Source organism: Pteropus medius, unplaced genomic scaffold, assembly GCF_902729225.1.
Source record: "Pteropus medius unplaced genomic scaffold, Ma_sr-lr_union100, whole genome shotgun sequence".
Classification (NCBI taxonomy): domain Eukaryota; kingdom Metazoa; phylum Chordata; class Mammalia; order Chiroptera; family Pteropodidae; genus Pteropus; species Pteropus medius.
Window position 1 is genome coordinate 2601037 of NW_024352149.1, and position 24930 is coordinate 2625966.

At 37.5% G+C, this 24930-nt stretch overlaps 1 protein-coding gene across 4 annotated transcripts in view; it reads right to left on the bottom strand.

Annotated features, from left to right (window-relative positions):
• GRM1 (glutamate metabotropic receptor 1) overlaps positions 1-24930 on the bottom strand; it is a 325790-nt gene that overhangs the window by 33078 nt on the left and 267782 nt on the right. For all 4 annotated transcript variants that reach the window (XR_005649479.1, XR_005649480.1, XM_039846960.1 and 1 more), the window contains 2 exons: positions 19574-19742; positions 9322-9448 (listed from right to left, as the gene is read on the bottom strand). Coding sequence is in view for 2 of the 4 variants with exons in the window: in XM_039846960.1 (XP_039702894.1) it covers positions 9322-9448; positions 19574-19742 (296 nt within the window). In the remaining 2 variants the exon portion in view is untranslated. The remainder of the gene's footprint in view (positions 1-9321; positions 9449-19573; positions 19743-24930) is intronic.

Sequence of the window (24930 nt, forward strand, 5' to 3'; positions counted from 1 at the left end):
TTCAAATTCTAAGGTAGTCTTTGTCAAGGCCTTGGAAACTTTTTGAAAGCTCCTTTCTTTGCATTTCTCTATTTCTATGTAACTACCTAATTTTTCAAATGAGCTAATCTGTCCTTAGAATTTTCATTAGAAAAGAATACCACATTTTAAATTTGTAGAACACAAGTCAGATCTATGAAAGTTGACTCAAAACCCTGAGCCAAATTAAGAACTATAATTAATGGTTTTCCTAAACTTCAGAGATACAGGCAAAATATTTTCTGCAGAATTCAGGATTTTTATTAGATACTTATTGTCCTACATTACAGATATGTACCAATTAATTCAATTAATTGTTAGCCTTATGGAGGAAAATGTTTCAAAGCAGCAGATTACAAAAGAGATTTAAATAACCCAGTGGTATAAAATTTTTAAAGTAAAAATAGAAAATGCATTACATAAGGCAATTTCAGAAACTTTTCTTTTAATAAAGATTCAAAATTATAAACTACATAAAGATGAAAGACTTTAGGAAACCTTCAAATAATTCTGGGGTAAATACAATAGCTGATTATAAGAAGGACTATATCCTCTCTTTCTGTAAATAATCTCAAATCTGAATTAGGGGAATCAAACCAGAAAAAAAATTGTTGAAATATAAAATTACTAATTCAGAAAATAATTTATATGTGACTAGACATTTTGATAGAGTTAAAAAATGAAAAACTAGTAATTAATATAATTGTGGATCTTTAAGTAAAGCAACTAAAAGGGCCTCTATTTTCTATGACTTACAAGGCTATAGACAAGCAAACCTATAGATACTGCAAACAGAAGTGTCATTTAAAGAATCAATGTCCTATATTAGCTAAAGCTTAGGACAACTACCAAAAATCTGTCCAATGACCTAACTCCATGGGACACGTTGGGACATAGAACTCCCTGTCCTTTCTCTGAACTTCCAAGAGAAGCAACACCTCTTTTTCATTGATATAAGTGCCTTTATGTCTACCAATAATCTCGCTCTTAATAGAATATCAGATACCTTGGTTTAATAAAATCACTCAAATAGCAAAAATCTTTAACAATCTTATGCCCCAACCTATAACTGGTACTTTGAGGTACCAGTTTATTATTAGAGGGTTACATTATTCTCTGTGACATAAAACCCCAAAATTTAACAGATAGTATTTACTCCCAAATAAGATGTACTAAAGTTCTTACACATGACCAAATTATATCTTCTCTAGTCATAACAATACCTACATTATATACAATTTAAGAAATTTTTTAAGAAATAGCTTTTGCCCCAGAATCCCTATGGACAAAAGCCTCGACGGAAATGGAAGACTGATTGGAACTGAGTACATAAGCATATAGATTATCGTAGGTACCCAGATTATCGTAAATCTTTCTTTTTTGTATCCATATGAAAATGCTGCACCATGATCTAAATATGTTAGTGCAACAGCATAGCACATTTCAAAGAACAATTGCTCATTGTGGTAGGCAGCTTCTAAGGCAAACTGGATTCATGTCCTTGTGTAATCCCCTCCTCCCCAAGTATGAACAAGACCTATGACTTGCTTATTTTCTATTGAATATAGCGAAATTGATGGGATGTCACTACCATTATTAAATTACCTAAGATAATGACCTTCGGTGTGGTAGCAGACTCTCTTGCTAGCTTTGATGATTCAATCTGCCAAGTTGCAAGGAACTGAGAGTGGTTCCCATGTAATAACCAGCAAAAACCTGAAGCCTCACTTCAACAATTTTGAAGATTACATTCTCCCAATAACCACATAAGTGAATTTGGAAGTGTATTCTTCCACAATCAAGCCTTCAGTTTAGACCTCAACCCTAGCTGGCACGTTGATTTTAGGCTTGTGAAAGATCATGAAGCCGAGGACCCATCTAAACTGTGCCGATATTCTTGCCCCACAGAAACTGTGAGATAACAAATGTGCATTGTTTTAAGCCACTAAGTTTTCAAGTAATTTGTTATACAGCAATAGATAACCAACTCACATAATTAAAGCCAGCCCCTTAATTCAATAGCCAATGTTTAGTATCCTTGCCTAAGGACAATTGCAGACATAAACTAAATTAGTCAAAATATCTTTAAGTTTCACACAAGGTCTTTAAGTGTAATGTTACCGTATGTAATAAATCCCTATTATTAACAGAAAACATCCAAAATTTTCCACTAGTTAATTAGATAATTATGAATTGTCGCTACTTCTCCTTCTCATATTACTGTCCACTGATGTAACAATCATAATACAGTAGCTTTATAAATCTTAATCAATGGAAGAGACTCCCAAGATTGTGTTTATGTCAGTCAAGAAGTGTCCCTACCAGAATAGAATTTTGAACAACCCTGTACTAAATCTTCACTTACTTTTTGTTTTACTATCGTTCTTATATTAAAAATAAAAAGAGAAATTATTAGTTTAAACATATAATAAGTAGCCTAGTAAGTATTATAAAATGCAATACTTTACCACAATCTAAATGTTTCTGATAGCTGAACTGTGGCCTTCTCTGTGACATATCAAATTGTTAAAATTAATATGATATAGAAATAAATTTTAAAAATGTATTCAGGTAGTTTTTGAAAATAAAAAATGTTACTTTTATGATGTATTGATCTTATGTAAAATCATTCCTGCCATAAAGGTTGAGATCTGTAGTAAAAAAGTTCTATAAAAGCTATAGACACTATAAAACACCTTAAAAATATAATAGAAATATTTTAGAGATGATTGTGCTAAACAGATTGCTCTTATTAGAAGGACTAGAAGTTCTCACATAAGGGTCTTATATAAAGCAACAAATAATTTATTAATAATAAAAAATCCATGGAGAGGCTTAAGCATTCAATTAGAGATACACAAAATCTGGCCAGATAAGAAATTCCTAAAAGAAATGCCAGAATGATTGATTGAATTGTAACATCTGTGAGGATAATATCTGACAAAACCAGAGTGGCTAGCTGGTAAAAGTGGAAAAAAATATCCAATAGACACTGGATAAAATCCTGATGGAAAAATAAAAATTCATTCTCTTATAGACAAATTGGCCGCAAAATTGAGCACTAATGGAAAAATATTTCCAAGAGAGCAGATATGGCCAGTTCATGCTTCATTTGTAATTAAATCAATCTGAAAAAAATTGTAAAGGTGGGGATATTGATTGGTACAATTGCAAAAGGACCCTTTAAGTAACTCTAAATGGACTGTCTACAGCTGCCTCCATTTACAGTTTATGTATATGAACTAGTTTAAATTCTGTGTTTATTTTCTAGACAGGTTGAATCATTCTCCTATTGAAAGCTATAACACTTACAATGGCTAAAATATGATTGGATTCTGTGGTCTTACTTAGCACATTCCAATTTATTAATCTAATGGCATGGGGACATTTTTATTGGAACATTTATTTATGAATTTAAATTATGTGAGGATGTCTTCATTCCCAGCTCAGTAGACAAATGAAGGTTAAACCCCTTAGCGATTTTAAACTGAGATTCTGCAGAGACTCTCCAGAAGCTGAAGGCTTCTGGAGGTTGACTGTTAATCCACGAATCTTGGAGCCACTTGACGACTACACAGTGGTCTTTTGCACAAGATCATCTTTAGAAGATTCTTGTATATATCATATTCTTCTGTACTCTTGCTTATTCATACTTTTCTTCTTTACTGATTTAAAGTTACGCAAATTTGATTTTGTCTTTAATGTTCTCCTTACTAGTAATAAGCACTCGCCTAAACCTAGGCTTCATAAAGACAGTTATTACTCTAACGTAGTAATTCAATCATATCAAGCTATTTTAGTTATGTTACACTAACTTTCCCAATAATGATACTCTTTTTATGCATAAAGATTTCACAAGTTCAGATATTTGAAAGGATTCAGAAGACTCACAGAATGTACTCATGAAATGTTTTTATTTAAAGGCAAAGGTCATACATAGTACAGTAAGAGAAAGACAGTAAGTACCAAGGGACTGAGAGATATCCAGGTGCAAAGCCCTCTCGGATCCTTATTCCCACAGGGTATACCTGTGGATTGAGCTACCAAAATCTGCACATTGAATACTGGCTTTGAGACAGCTCAAGGCATAAGTACCTAGTGAAGTCTTTTTATGACCCTCAAATCATATAGCCAAGTCAGCCTGTCTAACAGAATATGCCAGGTGAAATCCATCAGTACACAACTGGTTTTGGCTGTCACTGGTGGAGTTTCAAAATTTCAATTGCATATCATAAGTCCCTTTAATGTAGCCAAGAATCAAAGACAGATGCTCAGGCCTCTCCATAGATATTATATAGAGTTGCTCAAGTCTAGCTGTAAATTAAGCTTATCCTAAACAGTGTACTACACACAAATGATATGCTAGAAGGAGATATAAGTATTCTTGTGTTGTAACAGTAGTGGTTTGTCATAAGAACATCCCAAAACAATATATTTATGACTCCACTATGATTGCTTTATCTCTTACGAAGACCCTAGACTCTTTCCCCTATGTGGAAACCAGGCTTTTCAATGCCAATTCAGGACCACCCAAAACAGCATCCTATGAGGACTGGGACTGAACATGTACATTTTGAATTAGCTTCTTGAAAGTATTGCTTTTCTTTTCTTCCTTTCTCTCTACCTCTTTCTCTTTTTCCTTCCTTTCTTCCTTCCTTCCTTCCTTCCTTCCTTCCTTCTTCCTTCCTTCCTTCCTTCCTTCCTTCCTTCCTTCCTTCCTTCCTTCCTTTCCTCTTCTTCCTTCTTTCCTTTTCCCTTCTTCCTTTTCTTTTCCATTTTAGAGATCTTAAATTTGAGAAGTGTTAGCTTTGTTATCTTGAGAGAATTAGCTGTAATATCCATGTTGTCTATATATATAATGTAATGTTTAACATAATGTACTTTGTTGTACTGTCTTGAGGTTTAAAGAGAAGAGTTGTTCAACCCCTGATATATGTGAGTATCTGAAGGAGTGGTGTTTACCTTCAACATGTGGTGAAGAGTGTCCTGAGCCTACCCTGACCCCAGCATCCAAACAGAGAAGACATTACATGAGTTGTGCATACTATACAAAAAACCCAGAGAGCTTAAAAAACTAACAGTGTCCCAGAGTTATCCCAGAGAATCTAGAGGCATCACACAAGTCAGTTTCCTTCAAACATACTACAAATTACTGAGTAAAACCCAGGATAAGTGGTAATAACTCTAATCTGAGGACTAGGGATTATTTCTAATTTTCGAACCAAATATTGGCTCACCCATAAGATACGAATGCATTTGAGGAAGCTAAAATTTACTATTAAACTTCTTTCCAATTTGTTAAAGACAAATTTCATAGGAACCAGGAAATAAAGAAAGGTCACAATTATTCTACTGAAAGAGTCTTGGCATTGAATAACATTTATAATACCATGATTACATAAGCCTTCATCAAAATACTTTTTTAAGGCAACTACATTAATATGAATTACTTACCAGGTGAAATTCTATTTATTATTCAATGTTCAACTTACATATCCCTTTCCCTGTGGAGACTCTTTTCTTCCCAGGGAATTCTATTTGTTTTTTTTCTCTGTGTTCGTATGACATTTTGCACACATTTCGGTTGTAAGACTTAGATCATAATTGGCTATTTACATGTCTAGTTTCATACGAAGCTCATCCCACAGGATATAAACCTTGCTTCACTCACCCATATGTCCCCAGTTTCTCAAAAAAAAAAAAAAATTGCCTGGCACAAAGCAGATGGTAGTGTATAATAGAAAATTAAGTAAATGAGTATATTGTATCAGAAGTCACAGCAATTGTTGGGATGGAGAAAAATAGCTAAAATTAGTTAATTTCTATAAACTTAGTATATTCTATTTTTAATGATAAATTTTAGTGTTGTCTGGCTTTCTGAGGAATCATTTTATACCATTTGACTTTTTAAAAGAAATAAGTAGCATTGGATGTCATATAATTGGCCCACGAATTATTAAACTACTGTCTAGTTGTGTATCATGGCAGAAGAGATCCCTGTTTATGCATCATAAGAAATAAAGTGTGAAATTTAAATGCTGAATTAAACTACATTTTCTTCCTAAGAAGAAAATATGAGAAATTTATTAACAACTTCAGAAGTCACTTCCTCTAAGAAACATACCAATTTTCCTTCATAGCCAAAAACAGCATATGTTAACAAAAATAAATCTCACTCATAAACATGTTTTTATTCATTAATATTAGTGTTTGGAACATATATGGAAAGTAACTATCTCATAAAATTATTTTAAATATGTTTTGACAAATTCTACCTTTAGTAAAAAACACCATTTCCCAAAGAACAAGTTTCCATTTTAACTAAAATTCAGTAAAAAAAAAAAAAAAAATCCATCCATAAAAATAAAATATCTGCTTAAAGGCAATGCATTTACTCCTCTGAGTATTTCTACTGATTTGTGGTATTCTCTGCTTGCACGTTTTCTTTTTCAACAACTACCGCTACCATAGCAACAAACAACATATTACCACGTACTGCACCCTTGCTCTGAGCCTGACAGGGCACCAAGTAAGTGGCAAATAAAATCTCATTCTCCATTTCTGTATAAGACTGAAAAGGATGCAGAAACAATAGGTGTCATTAACACTAACTATAAATTAGTGTGAGAGATGCATATTCTGAAAGATCCTAAACATAAGATTTACAAAATAATCTGTATATATGATCCAGAAGTAGCCACTCCCCTATAGTTAAAGGCTGTCTGAGCTGTTGCTGGGCTCAACTCATTTGAATGTTAAAGTGACTTTTATACATATGCTGGATGATAGATTAAACTCTTTAGAAAGATACATTACTATTCATCTATTTACAGTCAAAGAAGATATTTTTTACACTTTACTAAGTCAAAGAGCCCAAGTCAATGGTGGCGATCATTTGGCAGTGGCCAGACAACATACCCACAATGGAAGTTCTCTAGGGCATAAAATATGACTTGGAGTTCCATTATTACATCATACTAGATCTTTTTTAAAAGTTTTTTGTGTGTGTGTTTTAATGCTTTAAAATAGAATGGAAATTCCTTTTCATGTATGAGATAAGCTTCAATTAAATTGCAAATCAAGTAGAATGAAAAGTTTGGGGAAGCTCAAAAAAATGTAGACAATAGCAAAACCTTTGTACCTCAAAGCCAGAATTTCTGACTTTGAAGGTCAACCTGAGCAAGAGGCTAATTTTTTTCTGAGCCTCTTCCTACCCAACTGTGGTCTCAGTCAAATAGCAGCGAGGACTGACTATGAAGTCCACCCCGGTTCTCAGGCACAATGGAGATCTAAAGGAGACCTGCTTACACAAGATAAAAAGGCCCAGCAAGAAGCACACGCTGTGAAGGAGGACAAAGATGTGAAGAGACACAGAATGAGCAGGAGAGGAGGGGTGTGTCCGAAAGGAGGTTGGAAGAGCTTTTTTAAGCCAGTGCATTGTACACAACCATGAGATAAGTGGCATAGTGAGAAGGCATTAGATCCAGGGACAAAAAGCCTTGGATTCTCATAGTGGCTTCTCTATTAACCAACTGCGTTGACCTAGATGAACTTGTGTGAGTCCTTCTTCTTTCTAATTCCCTGCACAGAGCAAACATTTATTAGGGAGCTATTATGTTCAAGGCACCATGCTATGAGCTAGAGAGTAATATTTCTCAAAGGATGGGACAGGAACTAAATGCCTCAGAATCTGCCAGTCCTATCTCAGAACCAGAGAATGGGAATTTCTGCAGGTGGGTAATCCCTGGGTAATTTTCAGGCACATTAAAGTTGAAGACCAGTTTTTAGCTAGAGAATAAAAAGATGAGTGAGATACAGTTTGTACCTTCAAAAATATTCTGCTCTAATTGCCTTTTCTTAAAAATGCCTTTATACCAGGTGATTTCTAAAAGCTAGCTGTTACTCATTTTAGTTTAATTTTAATTATGTGACCTGATTCTACTAATCTAGCCATTTTTGATGTGCTTTAAATAAGTCACATAATTTCTTACTTGGATATTCTTATTTGGGAACAAGTAAAAAGTGAACAACAATTAGGAATGTCACCCTCTCTAGTGATTTTCAACAATACCCAGGGAGGCATAGGATCAGGGGTCAGTGAACTGGGTTCTGCTTCTAATCAGTCACATGATCTTGGTCACACAAGTACAGGTCTCTAGACCTCAGCTTCCTCTTTCTCAAATGAGGGATTAGATTACTCAGATGACAAACTTCCCATGGCTCCATTACTCTTAAAATTTGTGAAAGTATCATGAAACACCCCTCAGGTGTGAGCTCATACTTGGGGCTGTGGAAAACCAAATTCATGTATCTGAACAGTGCTCTTAGGAAACTTATGAATCCATATAATCCATCCATATGAGTCCCATTGATTTTACTAGAAAATCATCTCTCACGTTCATTTATTCCTCTCCATTCCTGCCACAGATGCTCCAGTCCACAACCTTTGAAATCACTCACTTGGACCAATGCAATAGTTTCCTCACTTCTCCCTGTTTCGTGTCTCGTCTCACTACCCTCCTCCATACTGCTATCAGGGACATCTTTCTGAGACAGATATCATGATATTACTCGCCATTTTGAATCTCTCATTGGTTCTCCAGTGCTTAAAGCCAAAGTCAAAACACTTAGGAAAAGGCCAGGCAGAGTCTCTTCCCCACACTCTGTCAGTATACTCCCCTAGTCTTATTTCTGACCACTTCTCTCCTAGGCCCTGGTGTCTGTCAACTAACCCCATATACTTGTTCCAGAGTTTTCTCTAAATTTATTATATGCTTTCACATTTCCCATGTTCTACTTTATGTCTGGAATTCCTGTCAACTCCTTGCCTACCTAACAAAATTTACAATACTTTATACATGTCTCTTTGATATTAATAACTATTTTATATTATATTTTTACATGGTTTCTTCCCGATAGATTTTAAGCAAAATCAATCTGAGATTGTGTTTTACTTACCTTTGTACCTTTAGAGCCTGCAACGGTGCTCACAATAGATATGCCAGAAATGCATGCAAGGAGAAGTTCTGGTGACTAGAAACATTTCAAATAAAATTTTGAAAAGGAAAAATAGGAAACAATAGGTATATCGGAATACCCTTTTAATACACTTTTATTTAGATTTAAATGAACTTTCAATATAGAACATGGAAAACTTATAAGAGGTTTGTGTGTACCCCTTGACACGAGCATTAGGAAGTGCATCCTGCAAATGGACATCGACAAAGACATGAGCTAATCACCAACATTTTAAACAATGTGCACAGTGGAAGGGCCAAGGTTTACATGTGCAGCAGCTCCTACCTGTGAGATCTGCGTTGGGCCACCACCCCAGGTCGCAAGCTTTGCAGGTAAACTCATCTTGCACGTATTCATTCTCCTTACAGGCAGTGCAAATCCAGCAGCAACTCACTTCACCTTTCCGTATGACCTGTAACACAGAGATATTTCGTATGCCTTCAAGATGGTTTCTTCAGAAAGTTTTCTGTTTTAGATATGGACTTGTTTCCATACTATGATTTTAAAAAAAAGTAATATTCAAAAAATCCTATATGCCAAAGAAAAGCCTTAAGTACATGGATTACCTTAGAGTTAGGTGCGAGTTTCAATTCATTGCATGCTGGGTTGGGAGGCTTTTCAATAATAATGACTTTAATAAAGAAATTGACTACATTCTTTTGTAGAGTTAAACAATGAAACAGTTGAATTTTATCTTTATTTATATTAATATGTATTTATTATTCTCAGAAAAGTAAAACTGTTTTCTTCTCTGAAAGAGCAAGTAATGTTTAAATACAAACATTTCTATGTAATAAAACCTTAAGTCATAAAAACAGGAATTATCGAATTTTTGTTATAATTATGAAAGTTTGAGCAACGTTATATACATAAAAACAGAATGATGACTAAGAAAGTATAACCTTATTATTGGCCTTACTTGCTCTAGTGAATTCAAAAAGTAAATTTGAACACATAAATTGTTGGAAGAAAAATTACTAGTCCAAAATTACCGAAGAATTGCTTATTATCTGAGCAGTTGTCATTCATTCAAATACTCAAGTGAACTCACATCCTAACTTCTGCGACACTTTCTGCATAGATACTTCCTCTCCCTTACTCTGCACTGCAAATGTGAGCTGCCTTGGTCCTCCTAAACTCTGATTTCTGTCATCTTAAATTAGCAAGATGGCCAAGTTCTGTTTGTGTTCTCTCTCACTGAACAGCCACCAGGCAACTGCCTCCAGGCAGAAAGCTGGAGTGATTTTAGGGTTCACCTTGTTTGCTTCCTTCCACTTCCCTGGAATCAAGGTCATGTGCTGTTTTCCAATGTCTGAACACAGTTATTTTATATATTGCGTTAAGTTTTCTGGTTGTTTACAGCAGAAGGCAAAGTCTGGACTCTGTTACCCCACCACAGCTAGAAGCAGAAGTCTCTGCCTAACCCAACCAAAAGTTCTCATATGTATAGTCAGAAATTAAACTGTAAATATTGCTATGCCCTAAGATCATACACATTCTAGCCTTTGCGAAAATAAAATTATCTTCTCTCACATAGGTTGAAATTTATACCACTATTTTAGAATTACATAAAAAATATCAAATGACAGCAATTTTTAGAAAATGTAAAAGGTTTTTCTTTCACTTTCAAATAACTTTAGGAAGTAGAATCAAATTAAGTCTTTTTGAAAAAATTCGTACCTACTCACAAAACAAGTATGGGGAATTTACATTCTAAATGATAAATTTTTCTAAGTGATATGAGAAAAATTGAAATAATAAATGAACACCTCTTTTTTTTATCTTAATTAGTATAAGGAGTACAGTAAGAGACATTATAAAGCACTGTATGTCTCTTCAGTTTAATATATTTTCTCTCACTGTAAAATTAATACTACTAATTAGAATAATTCAAAAGGTGGTGATGCTAAACAAGTTTATTTATGCAGAAAAACTGATAAAGGCAGATCCTGTGAAAAACTAGCATATATAAAGTATTTAAAATTAGGTTTTGGATGACTGAATAAATGAGTGAATAACTGATTAGATGATACCTTTAATAAAAAATTTAAAATGGAACTGCCTAAATGAAGGTGTTTTATTTTAATTATTTCTTTATTCAGCTACCAAGTATGCGTACTTTTGCCATACAAAGTCTTTAATATGGAATTTGCCTTTTCTACCTTGTAGCCACGCTCTCGACTGAGATTTTACACCTTTCCATGTGAATTCTGATCCCCGTCTCCTAATCATGTAACAGGCCTCTGATCTCTTCTCACTCTAGAGAACATGCGCACAGGTGCCGAGACCATCTGACAGGCCTACGGGCTCCTCAGGAGAAGGGACCAGGCCCACTTTCGCTGTGTTCAGATCATAGTCATCAAGGTACAGAAATGGACCAAGAACATACGGTCAGCAGCCAATGAATGAGTGTTAAGCTGAATCTTTTTTCAGAAATGAAATTAGGCCACGTAAGGAATTTTAGTGGCGCTTTATTAAACGCTTTTGAAATACAAGCTCTTCAGTCAGGCATTCACTTAGTCCTTGTTTCTGAACCTAACTTTGCTATTAATTTCTTACAAAATTCTGCCAGATAAAGACAGGCATCCTCTGTGTCAGCCCCTTCCTACGTCCTCACCGATGTCCACGTTACTCTGTCTGCTTTATTTGTTTTGGAGGGAGGTTTCAAGTAGAGTAGACATGTTATCAAATTTGTTTTTCATTTGACTTGCTTTTTACAAGGATTATTCTGGCTGCTGTGTGGAGAATATCTTTTAAGGAGGGCAAGTGAGAGACAGGAAGAAAAGAGAGAGAATGTTTGCGTGTGTGTGTGTGTGTGTGTGTGTGTGTGGTGTTTTAACCCCTGGCTCTAACATAGAACCTTGTCGTAAATAAATACATATAGTTTAATAAAAGAATGAATATTACCTTCCATTTTGAATGTCATCTTCCCTCCATTAGTTCATCTACGTCACTACTTTTGAGAGCAGACACAACATCGCAAGCTGCAGCAGGCATTCCTGGAGCAGTTAACTCTTTGAAACGTCATCTTACTTGGAATTCTCTATTAAAATATAGTTGGTATTTTATTTCCAAAATTCAGTTTTTGATCTCTGGTTATTTTATATCTTTATGCTAGATATGTTTCATTTAGATGCAGTTTTAAAAAATTCTTTATTTTTTGTGTATAATTTATGTTCTAATCTCCCTAATATCATGAATATTTTTGACTATTTTTATATTATGTATTTTTATATCAGTTATACTCAACGGTATTTCTTTTGGGTATAGTACACACTCAATAACTGAAAAGTATTTTTTTTTTACTTTTGTCATAGTAAAACACTTTCTATGACAGCTCTGAGTCATGATAAAAGTTTTGCTATTTCACTAAAATTGCCCTTGAGAGACCAAGGCTTACGAAGGCACAGGATCTGTTCATCTTTTTTACATTCTTTTTTACATTGTGTACATGGCACAATGTTTATTGCTAGTGAGACTAGGTGCCCTGCCACTATACACAATATTATGATTCAATTATATATACACTGTAAGAGTCTTAAAGTATTTATGCTGTAGGAAATCAAGTGTTCACATTATGGCTAACTTTCTAAAGTAATTTGTAATGTTTTGTTTTGTTTTGTTTTTTTTATCAAGTTTTTATTTTAAAAAAGAATAAAAGAAAACAGCATCAAGAGAATACAATAAAGGAAAAGTAACTAGGAATCAAAGGAAACCTGAAAAATTTTCTTCAGGAGGAAAATTCCTGAAAAATTAAACAGAATAAATAAATTGGGTCTACCCTATTAGGCCTGTAGAAGAATCAGCTGCAAGAGAGAAGGGCTAACTAGCTGTGCCCTCTTGTGTCTCTCGGACAACCCTCAACTCTAATTGTAGATATGCTTTTCTCCAGCTATATTATGAGCTCCTCAGAAGAAGGGACCATATTTAAGTTTCCTTTGCATTCACAGTGCTACCATAGTTCTTGGCACATTTAATTACTCAATAATGTATATGAGAGAAAAGAGAAATAATATAGAATATGACATAAAGGAAATAAATAGAAATGAAGACTTCGAAGACAATGAAAAATAAGAGGAAACTGAAGAGAGTCTTGGAAGAACTAAATAAAAATATCAATTTAGGGAAGTCCCTAAATTGTAATTTATTATAAGGAAAATGTAATAAAAATGGTATAGGAATACAAAATGATCACAAGAGTGGACATGTATTGATCCGGCTATGTGGTAGGCACTCTGTACAGAATGACACTAACCCTCACAAGCACTCCACCAGGTGAAGTTAATCATGTGCATTTTTCAGATGAGAAAATGGCCGCAGAAGGGATCAGGACCTTGTGCAACTCTGTCACGTCGTCTCCAGTTATTTCCAAGAGCTAGGCTCTTTCTAGTGTCGTAATGGCTGTCAGGGTGATGACATGCTATGCTGAGACACAAATTATGCCTCAGAGGTGGGCAGATATGTATTCACTTCATCAACTTTTGTTTAGTGGCTGAGTGTTCCAGACATGGCGCTATGCATGAGGACAAATAAATAAAAAGACCTGATCGCTGAGGTTAAGTAGCTCGAAATCTAACACGATGTGTTAAGTACACTGCTAAAAGGAGGAACAAAATGTTTATGCAGAGCATGCACATTCATTCACTCATTCATTCATTCATTCACGATATGCACTGAAGGGAACTACAATGTGCCGGGAACTATGCCAAGGCTAGAAATAATCAGTGAACAAAACAGATAATATCCCCATCCTTGTAGAGCCCTTCTAGAGAAGGGCTTTGAGAAAAGCGTAACGAGAAAGAGGAATAGGGTTCAGGACAGGGACCAAAGCGAGGCAAGCGTAGCACCTAGGCACCACATTTAGGGAGGCACACACCCTGCAGGTTGTGCAGGTAACTACCCCTCATACTTGCAGGACCTTGAGAGTGAGTGCCACCTTAGAGTCTGTGCTGTAGGAATCTCACTTGCTTCACCTTGGTCCCAGTCCTGATAGAGAGGACCTGGAATGGGGGTTGCAGTTTTGCATATGGCAGTCAGATAAGGCCTCACTAAGTCATGGCCTTTGAATAAGACTTGAGAGAGGGAAAGAGAATAAACCCTGAATATATCTGGTAGAAGAATGCTCCAGGCAGTGGGAACAGCTAGAGCAGTGGATGGGCTGGGTCCCAGGCTAAGGTGATCGCCAAAAAGTTCAGTAACCGGGGGACCACAGCATTGACACTAGTCAAAGCATAGGACATGAAGATATAGGTATTGCTCAGAGTGGCTATGGGTAAATTAATGATAATTCCACAGGATTTCTCATTATAACCAGTGCTTGCAAAGTTTCCTCTTCATTCACAGAAACTACAGTAATTTCTTGTTTACACTTGCACAGCAAAGTACAAAGAACTATATTATGTCTTAAACTTTTTTCAAAAATTCAGTCAATATGTTTTTAGTAGCTGGGACAGATCACATCATCACTGTGTAACCATAGGCTTCGCAGATAAGAATTTTTTTTTATACATATTCTTGTGGAAATTTATATTGAGAACGTGCTATCCTACTGTGGAATTTCGACAATATTACATAACAGAGGAACCACGTCGCTGCTTCACTGGTTGCCAAAATGGTTATATTAACTGTGAACAATTTAAATAGTTTGATTTGATTCACGAAAAGAGAAAGCTGAGATGGATAGGAAAGTTATGGTTAATGATGTCGTTGCTAACTTTCTTAGCTGGTCTTGTGATTATGGGTGAATTGCCCTTCTTAGAAATCATAAGCTGAGGTTTAAAGGTATGAAGTTTCATGATATTTGTGCCTCGCCTTTAAATGACTCAGGGAAAAAACAGTCCAATTCTGAAGTCTATAATTTGTAAGATACGTGGAACTGGGTATTTTGCTACATGACAATATGGCACATGCGATAGAGAAATATTTATTATATATTCCATGTTCACAGGATGTCTCCAGAATTCTGCCAGGTAAAAATAGGAGGAAGTAGTGATTTTTTTCCACTCTTCACACCCAAACTCAGCCTCAAAACCATCACCTTGGAGTAAAGAATCCAAAGATGAATGTAAGGGAAGAAAAAAATATAAGAGAGAGAGGGCTAAGAAAGGAGGCCCGTGAAGCAATCCACAGCATCCCCTTCCTCGAGTTCTCTGCTGGTTTCCTTGTCTCTATCCAAGTCTCTCAACCATCTTCACAAATATTGCTTCCTTAATTCTAGATTCTGTCCCCTCGGTATTTTATATGTAGACCTCTGTTTATAATTTTATTGTGAATTATTTAAAAAATAAGGCTTAGCAATTGAAATTTGCATTTGTAGGAAACATGCCAGTTCATATAATGAAACATAGTTGAACAACATGTGGCTGTGGGATGATAAGAGCTATGGGTTGGCTCCAAGCCCAGCCCTGGTGCTTTCTACTGAGAAAGCTTGGAGCGACCCCTCTGGACCTCAGATTCCTTCAAATGCAAGCAATAACACCTGCTTTATAAGGGTTGTTTTAAGGAATAATTGAAATGATGTCTGGAAAGCATCTATTATTGTACTTGCACAAGAATATGCTTGATAAATGTTAGTCCCTGATCTCCATAGCCTTCCTTCTTCCTTTCACGTTCTCTTCCTTTCTCGTCTCTCTTCCCTCTTTCCCACCCTTCCCCACACACCAAGGAACATGGCAACAGACTTGGTGTAAGAGAATGACATACGTGTCAGACCCTTGCTGTTTGCCTGTAGATCCATTGTGCACGTTTTACGTGCTGCCTGAGATTCTCTTCACCTAACCTGTCCTTTAGGCTCTTGGCCACTGGCTCTTGGAGAGCTCTGGACACTTCTGTGATCCCTACCTCAGTCTCTATCACTATTGCCACATCTACTGGTATATCTTGCTGTCCCTCTCTCCCATGGAAGAGGCACTGGATTCCAGAACTGCCTTCATTGCATTCACCACAGCAGGAGCCCAAATCGGACTACATGGGACCCACAGAGTCTTTTGTCCCCTCCCACCTCCCCCTCCCCGCCGCCCACACACACTGCTTCCAAATCTGAAGTCGGGCCATGAAATAGAATCTAGACACCAGCTTCCCCAGGAGCTGCCTAATGGGGTCAGGCAATGTTACTTCCAGTGAGCAAATTCTGACCAGAGAAATCAAAAAATAGGATGGCACAGGTGCATCCATTCTTCTCTCTTCCTTGCTTCAATAGCTAGTCTGAGTAGCCTGTCCAGAAATCTCTGTGGGGCAGAGGGGATAGTTATGCTCAGTGAGATAGCGTCCTGCTCAAGGATGCGTCACGGTGGTGGTGGTGCTGGTGGTGTTTTCCCATCCTGCCATGTCTCACCTCCATTTCCCTCTCACTCTTGCATGACTGGGATTCTGATTCCCAACAATGCATTAGCTCTTAAGCCTCGCTTGGCTTTAAGGGTTCAAGGGGACCTGAGCCAAGTACCTGTGAACTACGCTGTCCAGGCTCTTTTGCCAGCTGTCTTCTGGATAGGGTTGGTAAAATGGAAAGACTAATGGGAGACTGAAGAGAAGGAGGCAGGAGGAAAGAGAAGCCCTGGTGTCACCCCACTCCAGAGGGTGTCCAGGTAGCAGCTGTGGCTTTCCCCTGTGTCTCTCTGTCCGGGGAGTGGGAATGATATCTGCTGTTGCTCATCTCTGAGTTACCTCAGTGTTCCTTTTTATTTTTATGTCTTCCATGAAATTTCCTCATCGAACCGCCTGAACGTGGGTTCTTTCTCCGTGAACTGAACCCTGACTAATATAACACACGATACAAAGTTTGATTTTATTTACCTGCATTTGTGCCATGACTAAAATCAACTTCTGCCTCCAGAAGATATTATATTTATAAGATATTATATTTATATTTCTAAAAACGACATAAGAAAACTGAAATTTTAACTACTTCCAAGGCAACTACCATAAGAAAGTGCTATGGGCTATCATAAAAGAAGTCAAATGATTATTTTAGGATTTTAAATGGCATTTGATATTTAAAATGAATACTCCTTTCCTAAAGGTTATGCTTTCCAGTTAATACAAGTGTAAGGTGCTTCTCTCCCACCTTTGCAGTGGCTACTGAGAGATCAGACTCCCTGCATTCTAGGCCTGGTTGGTGGCAAATTGGTGGTGTAAGAATATAAGTGCTATTATTTGGAAAATGAGATTCAGATTTCATTTATTTCTGTACCTCCCTCCCATGGTGCTTAAGGGAAACGAACACCCTCCCATCCCTCACCTCCACTGCAGGTGCTACTCTCCTCTTGCGGGGTACACAATATTTCTAAAATGACCCCAAAGAGATCTGCAGTTAGAGCGAATGCTGTGTAACAACAGCTCAGCAATGATTTGGGGGATCCTCTTCGATAACGCTGCATGGGCATAATGCAAACGTGATACCAGAAATGCTTCAGTATCTGGGCAGAGAGAGAGATGTATGCAGACAGCTTTTCCTTCGAACTTGTGGGGGGAGAGGCCTTTTATCTGGAATATACAAATGAGAATACCCATGGTATTTGAGCCCCACTTTATGGCCTGCCCGCAACCAGAGTAACAGGATGAAATTGGCACGGGAGCTGGAGAGTGGAGAATCTTTGAGATAATTTGTTTCTCTTGCCAGGTTTTTTTCTCTCCGCTTATACTCCGAAAAGTCCAACTTTGTATTTCTATCAACTGCTTCATGGTTCAGACTCAATGCTACAGACTCAATGCTACCACCCATGCTAGCCAGGAGGCCACAGCCCAATCCTTTGGGTCACAGAAGTGCATGAGCCCAGAGCTTCTGTATTATCCCCATCATATGCCTTTAGGTCTCAGATGTCCTGTTTTCCCCATCAACCAGACAAGGCGACAAATGCAGAATCCAGTGGCCTGGCATCTTGTGGCAACAGTCAAGATGAAAGTTTTGGGTGTCTGGAATTTAGAAGATATATTCCTAGATACCACCAGAGAGTCTCATGTGCAAGAATCCTATCATGGACAAGAATTGGAAATGGATTCTTGGGACGAAGCGGCGCTGACATACCATAAACACTGGTTTGGCTGACGCCACACTTACACAACTAAAATACTTTTGCCCTGTATGAAAACAAATGGTATCGTCAAGCATCCTGACTGTCCCCACAGCACCTCAGGCTTGCAGGACTCCTCACCCAAATCTTCTCATGATTCATCAACTCAGGGATCAACCAGGGGCATGGCAGGAGGCCTCTAGCACCTTGTGATAGCACTAGAAAAGAGTCTATTCTCATTGGGTAGTTGTCATGACAATTATTAAATATTTTTAACATCACATCTGCAGAGAAGGCACAAGATATTTAAAACTAGAATGAACTGTCTCCAAAGTTTGTTTCCTCTTCAAAGCGGCTGGTACCACTGTGCGTGTGAGTCCATCAGGATGGTTTTTCTCAGCTGCCAAAAGATGTTGCAGGTTCCAAATCCCCCACCTTCTTCCATCGGCAGAGATAAGGCTTTTCCGGCTTCCACACTGACACTTCTGCACGTGACTAGACTCCTGCCCCAAGGCCTCTAAGGATTCTTCCCGGGGCATCTCCATATGTGGGTGGTTCCACAGTTCCCGAGAATGGCACAACAGCACGCAGCACGGAGCGAGGACCAGAGCCTCACACAGTATCCACTCCAGCTCCAGCTGTGCTGAGCGACATTTACGTGACAGCCTGTCTGCTCCCAGAGATGAGTCACAGAAAATTAGAGATGGAAAGACCTATTAGTTCGTTTAACCCATACTCTTGCCAGTTCCCCACCACTCCCCTATGCTCCATTTCCGTGTGCGTCATCCAGTTTGATTTTAAATAGCATGGGATACAGAGAGCGCTGTTTGCATGCCTTCTTCACCGAGAATTCTCTCTAGCCTGTCCAGCCAAATGCTCAACATTTGATGTTTATTTGCTCCAGTTTTGTGTATATAGTAATATCACGCTTACTCACTTGACCCACGCTGAAAAAAAAAAAAGCGTCTGAGAATAATTAGAAAGTGAGGACTCTCCCTTGGCTAGAAAATATCAATTTCAGAAAAATCATAGAACTTGGTGGAGAAATGATAAGCAGCACTTTTGTGTTATTTCATTTCAACTTCCTTTATTCTAGTTATATGCTTATTTAGCATTGTTCAGCTTCTGCTTTTTTTTTTAACTATAGCTTGAACTACGGCTATGCAGTATCATTGCTTTTGGTTTCCATGTTTACTTCTGTTTCAATTTTCAATTCGATTATTCATCCCCTTGCTTTCTGTATCGTACTTAAGATCCTAGCTCATCACTGCGATTCACATAAAGACTATTCTAAATACTCAAATGGTTAGCCTATTCCATTACCTAATCTTTCCTTATCTTTTCAGTTTTAGCTAAGTACAGGCACAAAAACAACAACAACAACAACAACAACAACAACAACAAAAAAAACCAGTACGTCTGGTCCACTCTTTCTGAACAGTCTGATCCAAGAAAAACGTGTGTGTTTAGGTCCAGGCAGGGGGCCTCCTCACCAACACTGGCTGAGACTGCTTCTGTCTCTGGCTTACCTTAATCTGACCCTTTAAGCAAGGCTCGCTACACACGGACCGCACCAGGCCACTCTTGTTCATCTGGATTTTGTAGTCATCGATGTTCAACACCCCCTCATGCCAGGTTCCGACGTGGACATAGTCATAGCGGTCGGCGTCAGTGTACTGCAGATTCATGATGTCGTACCTATGAAGAAAGCAGCAGGCGTGTCTCGGAGAATACAGGCATGGGGTAGAAACCAGAGAAATTCGGTAAATAGATAACAATAGAGAAAAGGGAGGTAAAAGCTGGACCCATCCCACATCCTAACACCAGTGACTGTCAATATTTTAGTTCATTTCAAATGTTTTCTCTGATTTTCCAAAATGCATATTCCATTCCTCAGTCTGGGTATCGTCCATATTTGCTAAAGAATATATTACTCTTATACTTTTTCTCTGATTTTTCTCCAAAAAAATAATTCTATGTGTGCCGAGTTGATAATCCTTTCCTTCAAATTATTATTCACTAAGTTATGTTTTGAAGAAGCAACAATTCTTGAGAACGTTAATTTCTTAACTTGATTACTTTTATTCCAATTTTCTTTTCACATTCAGTCGCTATTTTCATGAAACTAGATTGAAAGTGGTGAGGTTCATCAAGTCTGGAGCCTATTTTAGGTGCTAATAGACAAGAAATCTGAGAAATGCATCTTTAATTAGCAAGGATGTTGGGGATTTAATATCTTGAGCACTGACATTTAAACCGGTCTCTCCCCTGATTAGGACAAACATTTCTGAATCCAAATAATCGGTGTCAGTTATTTCAGTAATTTCAAATGCTGCAATGCTCCACAGGGGCAAAAATCTACATTTAGAGATTTTCACTGACATCTGGGGCCAGATCTCATCATTTCTCAGTGCGGGCAATGGAGAGCATTCCCTAACACAATGCGGACAATACGGGACTTGGCATTAGAATATGTAAGATGGAATCTCTTTTGTAACATTTTAACAGTAGATTAAACTACTTAGGAATGTCACTAAACTCTTAGAGGCTCATGGGCTTCTCGTGAGGATTTATTAACATAACATGTAAAAAACTATGTCACAATTGGGACAAATGCATATGTAAGGCGATAGCACCGTATAATTCATATGTGTATTACTATGAATGCTCGAAAATACTCTGGCTATTTCCATTACTGTAAGAAACTGGGAGAACATCTTTGTGTTGGCATAGCCATTTATCGTTCAGTCACTGAAAATTCTCTGGCATTCTCCAATCTCTGCATGTTGCTTTTTACTCCAAGTAAATTATAACTCAGGTGGCAGTTTCCTAGAAATGTATGCCTGACTCTCCCTCGCTGGCTCTGCAAAATGGATTGTTTTCTGTGGTATCTGCGCAGAGTTCTCATACCCCTGCGCTACAGTATAAAAGCCATGGTCCCTTGCTCTTTGCATTTGATCCAAAGAAAAAGATGACAACTGGCTACCACATATTCCTCTTCCTCAGCTTTCTTCCTCCTCCCATCCCCATCCACGGTCCCTACCTAATCCATCCCAGAATTCCTTCTAAACCAAGGTCAGATGCACAATCTTTCTCTGCCCAGCACTCCAGGAAGCTACGACCGACCAACCAACCTTAGTTGGCATCTGAAACCTATTGGCTATATCTGGCCTAGTTCTCTGTCTAGACAACTTACATCCTTATTGGCTTTTCTTCTTGCTCTAATGTGCAGCTGCATTTTGTCACCTGCAGGTAGCTAGTGGTTTCTCCACATCCAGGTTCTGGCAATTTCTATAAACAGCAGTGCCCTAGTGGAAAAGGGGAGACTCTGGAAGAGTGAGGAAGTTTTTTTCCCTACTTATCCAGGTGAACAAAACTTAGCGAGAGTGAGAAGAGAGAATGGTGTTCCTGAACACGTTGTTCACCTCTTGGCTGTTCTGACTTTCGGCTACTAAAGGGTTCTTATTCTCCTGGTTGCTGAGACATACCAGAATGTTCTCCAGAGTAGCTGTCTAAGTGCCGTCCATGTGGGTATTAACCACGGGCTGATGGCTCACACTCATCCAGCAATGATACCAGTCTATACCACCAATATTTTTCCATTTTAAACTCAACGGTTATAGAACCTTCTGTGAATGTTTGCTATGACTAGTTTCCTATTCTGTTTATTTTTTATTTTTTATTCCACGTTACATTATTATTCCTCCTTACATATTTTCAATGAAGGCTTAAACACATTGCTAGCTTTAGAATATCTTTTTTTAAATAAATCAGTCCCAAGACTTTTATTTTGACTTCCTCATTTGCCCTTCAAATGGGAGACATCAGTTCACACTTCATTAGCATGTAGAAACTGAAAAACTCACAATATTTTGGTATGAAAACACATTTTTAAAAAGTCCTAAAAGCCAGAGGGAAAAAAATACTGAAAGATACCAAGGGAAAAAATACTGACTTCCTAAGGAGAGGCCTTTCCCAGTGCTGTGTATGTTAATGAACACTGCTCTTTTCTCCTGACCCCAGAGTTCCTTCCGGGAAGGCTGGCATTTATTTGAAATACCCTCATGCTGTAAATTATAACTTTACAATAGCCTCTCGATACATTCAGTTTATTTCGCATGATGGTTAACTAAAATAATTACAAGAGAGTCCAAAAGCATGAACGGTGTTCTGACAGGAGATGGAGGCAGAGAGAGGTGGTTGCAACAGAAATGGATCACAGATTAAGCTGACCCATTTCAAGTCTGAGGAATTAACCCATTGAAAAGGGACTGGACCACCTTCTTACACTGTATACAAGAATAGACTCAAAATGGATTAAAGGCTTAAATGTAAGAGCCAAAACCATAGAACTTCTAGAAGAAAACATAGGCAGTAAACTCTCTGATATTTATAACAGTAATTTCTTTTCAGATATATCTCCTCAGGCAAGGGAAACAAAAGAAAAAATAAACTAATGGGACTGCATCAAACTAAAGTTTTTGTACAGCAAAGGAAACCATCAACAACACAAAAAGACAACCAAATGAATGGGAGACGATATTAGCTTATGATACATCTGATAAGGAGTTAATATCCAAAATATATAAAGAACTCATACAACTCAACAATAAAAAATCCAAACAACCCAATTAAAAAATGGGCAGAAGACCTGAATAGATATTTCTCTAAAGAGGAAATACAGATGGCCAATAGACATATGAAAAGATGCTCAAGGTCACTGATCATCAGAGAAATGCAAATTAAAACCACAATGAGATATCACCTCACACCTGTCAGAATGGCTATCATCAATAAATCAAAGAACAACAAGTGTTGCCGAGGATGTGGAGAAAAGGGAACCCTCATACACTGTTAGTGTGATTGCAAACCGGTACAGCCATTATGGAAAACAATTGGAGCGTTTCTCAAAAAATTTAAAATGGATCTACCTTTTGACCGAGCCATTGCACTTCTGGGTATTTATCCAAAGGAAACCAAAACAATAATTTGTAAAGATCTATGTACCTTTATGTTCATGGCAGCACAATTTACAATAGCCAGAATATGGAAGCAGCCTAAATGCCCATCAACAGAAGATTGGATAAAGAAGTATGGTTCATATATACAATGGAATATTACTTGGTCATTAAAAAAAAAAAATGAAATCCTACCATTTGCAATGACATGGATGGACCTAGAGGTTATTATGCTAAGTGAAATAAGTCAGACAGAGAAAGATAAATACTACATGATTTTACTTATATGCAGAATCTAAGGAACGAAAAGAACAAACTAATCAAAAAACAGAATTACAAATATAGAGGACAATCTAGTGATGGATGGAGGGCATGGAGGTTGGTGGGCTGGGAGAATGTGGTGAAGGGTTAAAGAAGTACAAATTAGTAGTTGATAGATGGTCACGGGGATGGGGACCATTAATGTAGTGGCTAGGTGGAAAGCCAGAGGAGAGAAAGAACAATTAGGAGGATCATTTTATAGACTATATAAATGTCTAACCAAAGTACTGTATATTTGAAACTAATAATGAAATTAAATTAAAAAAAAAAAGAGAAAGAGACCCAGGAGAAAGCTCATAATTTAAATATGTCAATAAAGATGGAGGAGAAATAAGCTAAAAATTGTGTGCTTATATTTTGGATAGTTTACAAAAAGAATGAGGATGAGGAAACTCATATCTACGGATTGTCTAAAATGCATCTGGCCCTGTGCTGAGCACACTGTGTATATTATCTCAGACAATCGTGAAGGAAGGTTTCCATTCCAAACCTGACCCTTTGCAGAGCCTAGTTTCCAGGGGAGTTTAAAGGTGGGTTTAAAGGTGAGAGTGGTGTTCTGAATCTCAGACCCACTCGTTCCTTCTCATACAGCTCTCATAGGTGCTTAGCACCTAGCTTTCCAGGCCCAGGCCCCACATCATTCCATCCATCCCACTCACTTGCACATTTCGATCTAAATCTGCTCCCACATGACTGGCAGCTTGGAAGGAATCTAATAAATTCATTATTTTAATTGCCGAAATTACTTACATAATTTATCATTCCTAGAGCTGTTGGATTTTTAACAGGGAGCATCCACTTAGGCCCCGCAAGGTGCTCTCTAAACACAGAAATTTAAGCTCACATGAAAGGAAAAAATACATGGAGAATTATTTAGGGTCTCTTACAGTCTCTTACAGTAGTCCCTCCCAAAGAGTCTCGATGAAATGACATTAAGAATATTGCCAGCAACTTTGCCTAATTTTAAGATTAGCTAAAAGGCAGTGTGATGTGGCAAAAAGATTTCAAGCCTCTGATTCAGACCGTGCTGCCTCTACCAGCTACGCCCCACGTGGCTTTTAGGTAAGTTTCTTAGTTTCTCTGACACTCCGTTTTAGCATCTATAAAAGAGGATAATGATATGCCTATAGCAATGAGGATTAAATGGTTTGATGTTCCATTCTAACACAACATATGCTTTCCTAAAATCTTTCATTCTGCAAAACTACTTATTGAAAGATAACAGGGTTTCTGAGGGGAAAAAAAAGATTGTGCAGCAGCCAAGCCGAGGGCCTTTTTCTTTCCTGTTGACAGTTTTAATTCTTATTTCACTATTCTGATTGTTCTTTGCCTAGGAAAATTTGTATGAACAAACATAACTACACTTTATACTGACGCTATTCTCTACATACCAATTACATATGAGCTATCTGGTGTTGTAAAAGCAGGTGATGTAGAACAGACTGAATAAAAAATGACAGGGAAATATATATATATACAAGGTAGGGTTTCATTTTCCTTTGCTTCTTGGTTAATTCTTTGGAAGCCATAGAGACTCAATGCCAGAAAGTTCTTCCCTTTCTTGTTCCAAGAAGAACACAAATTAGCCTAAGCAAAAAGGATACATG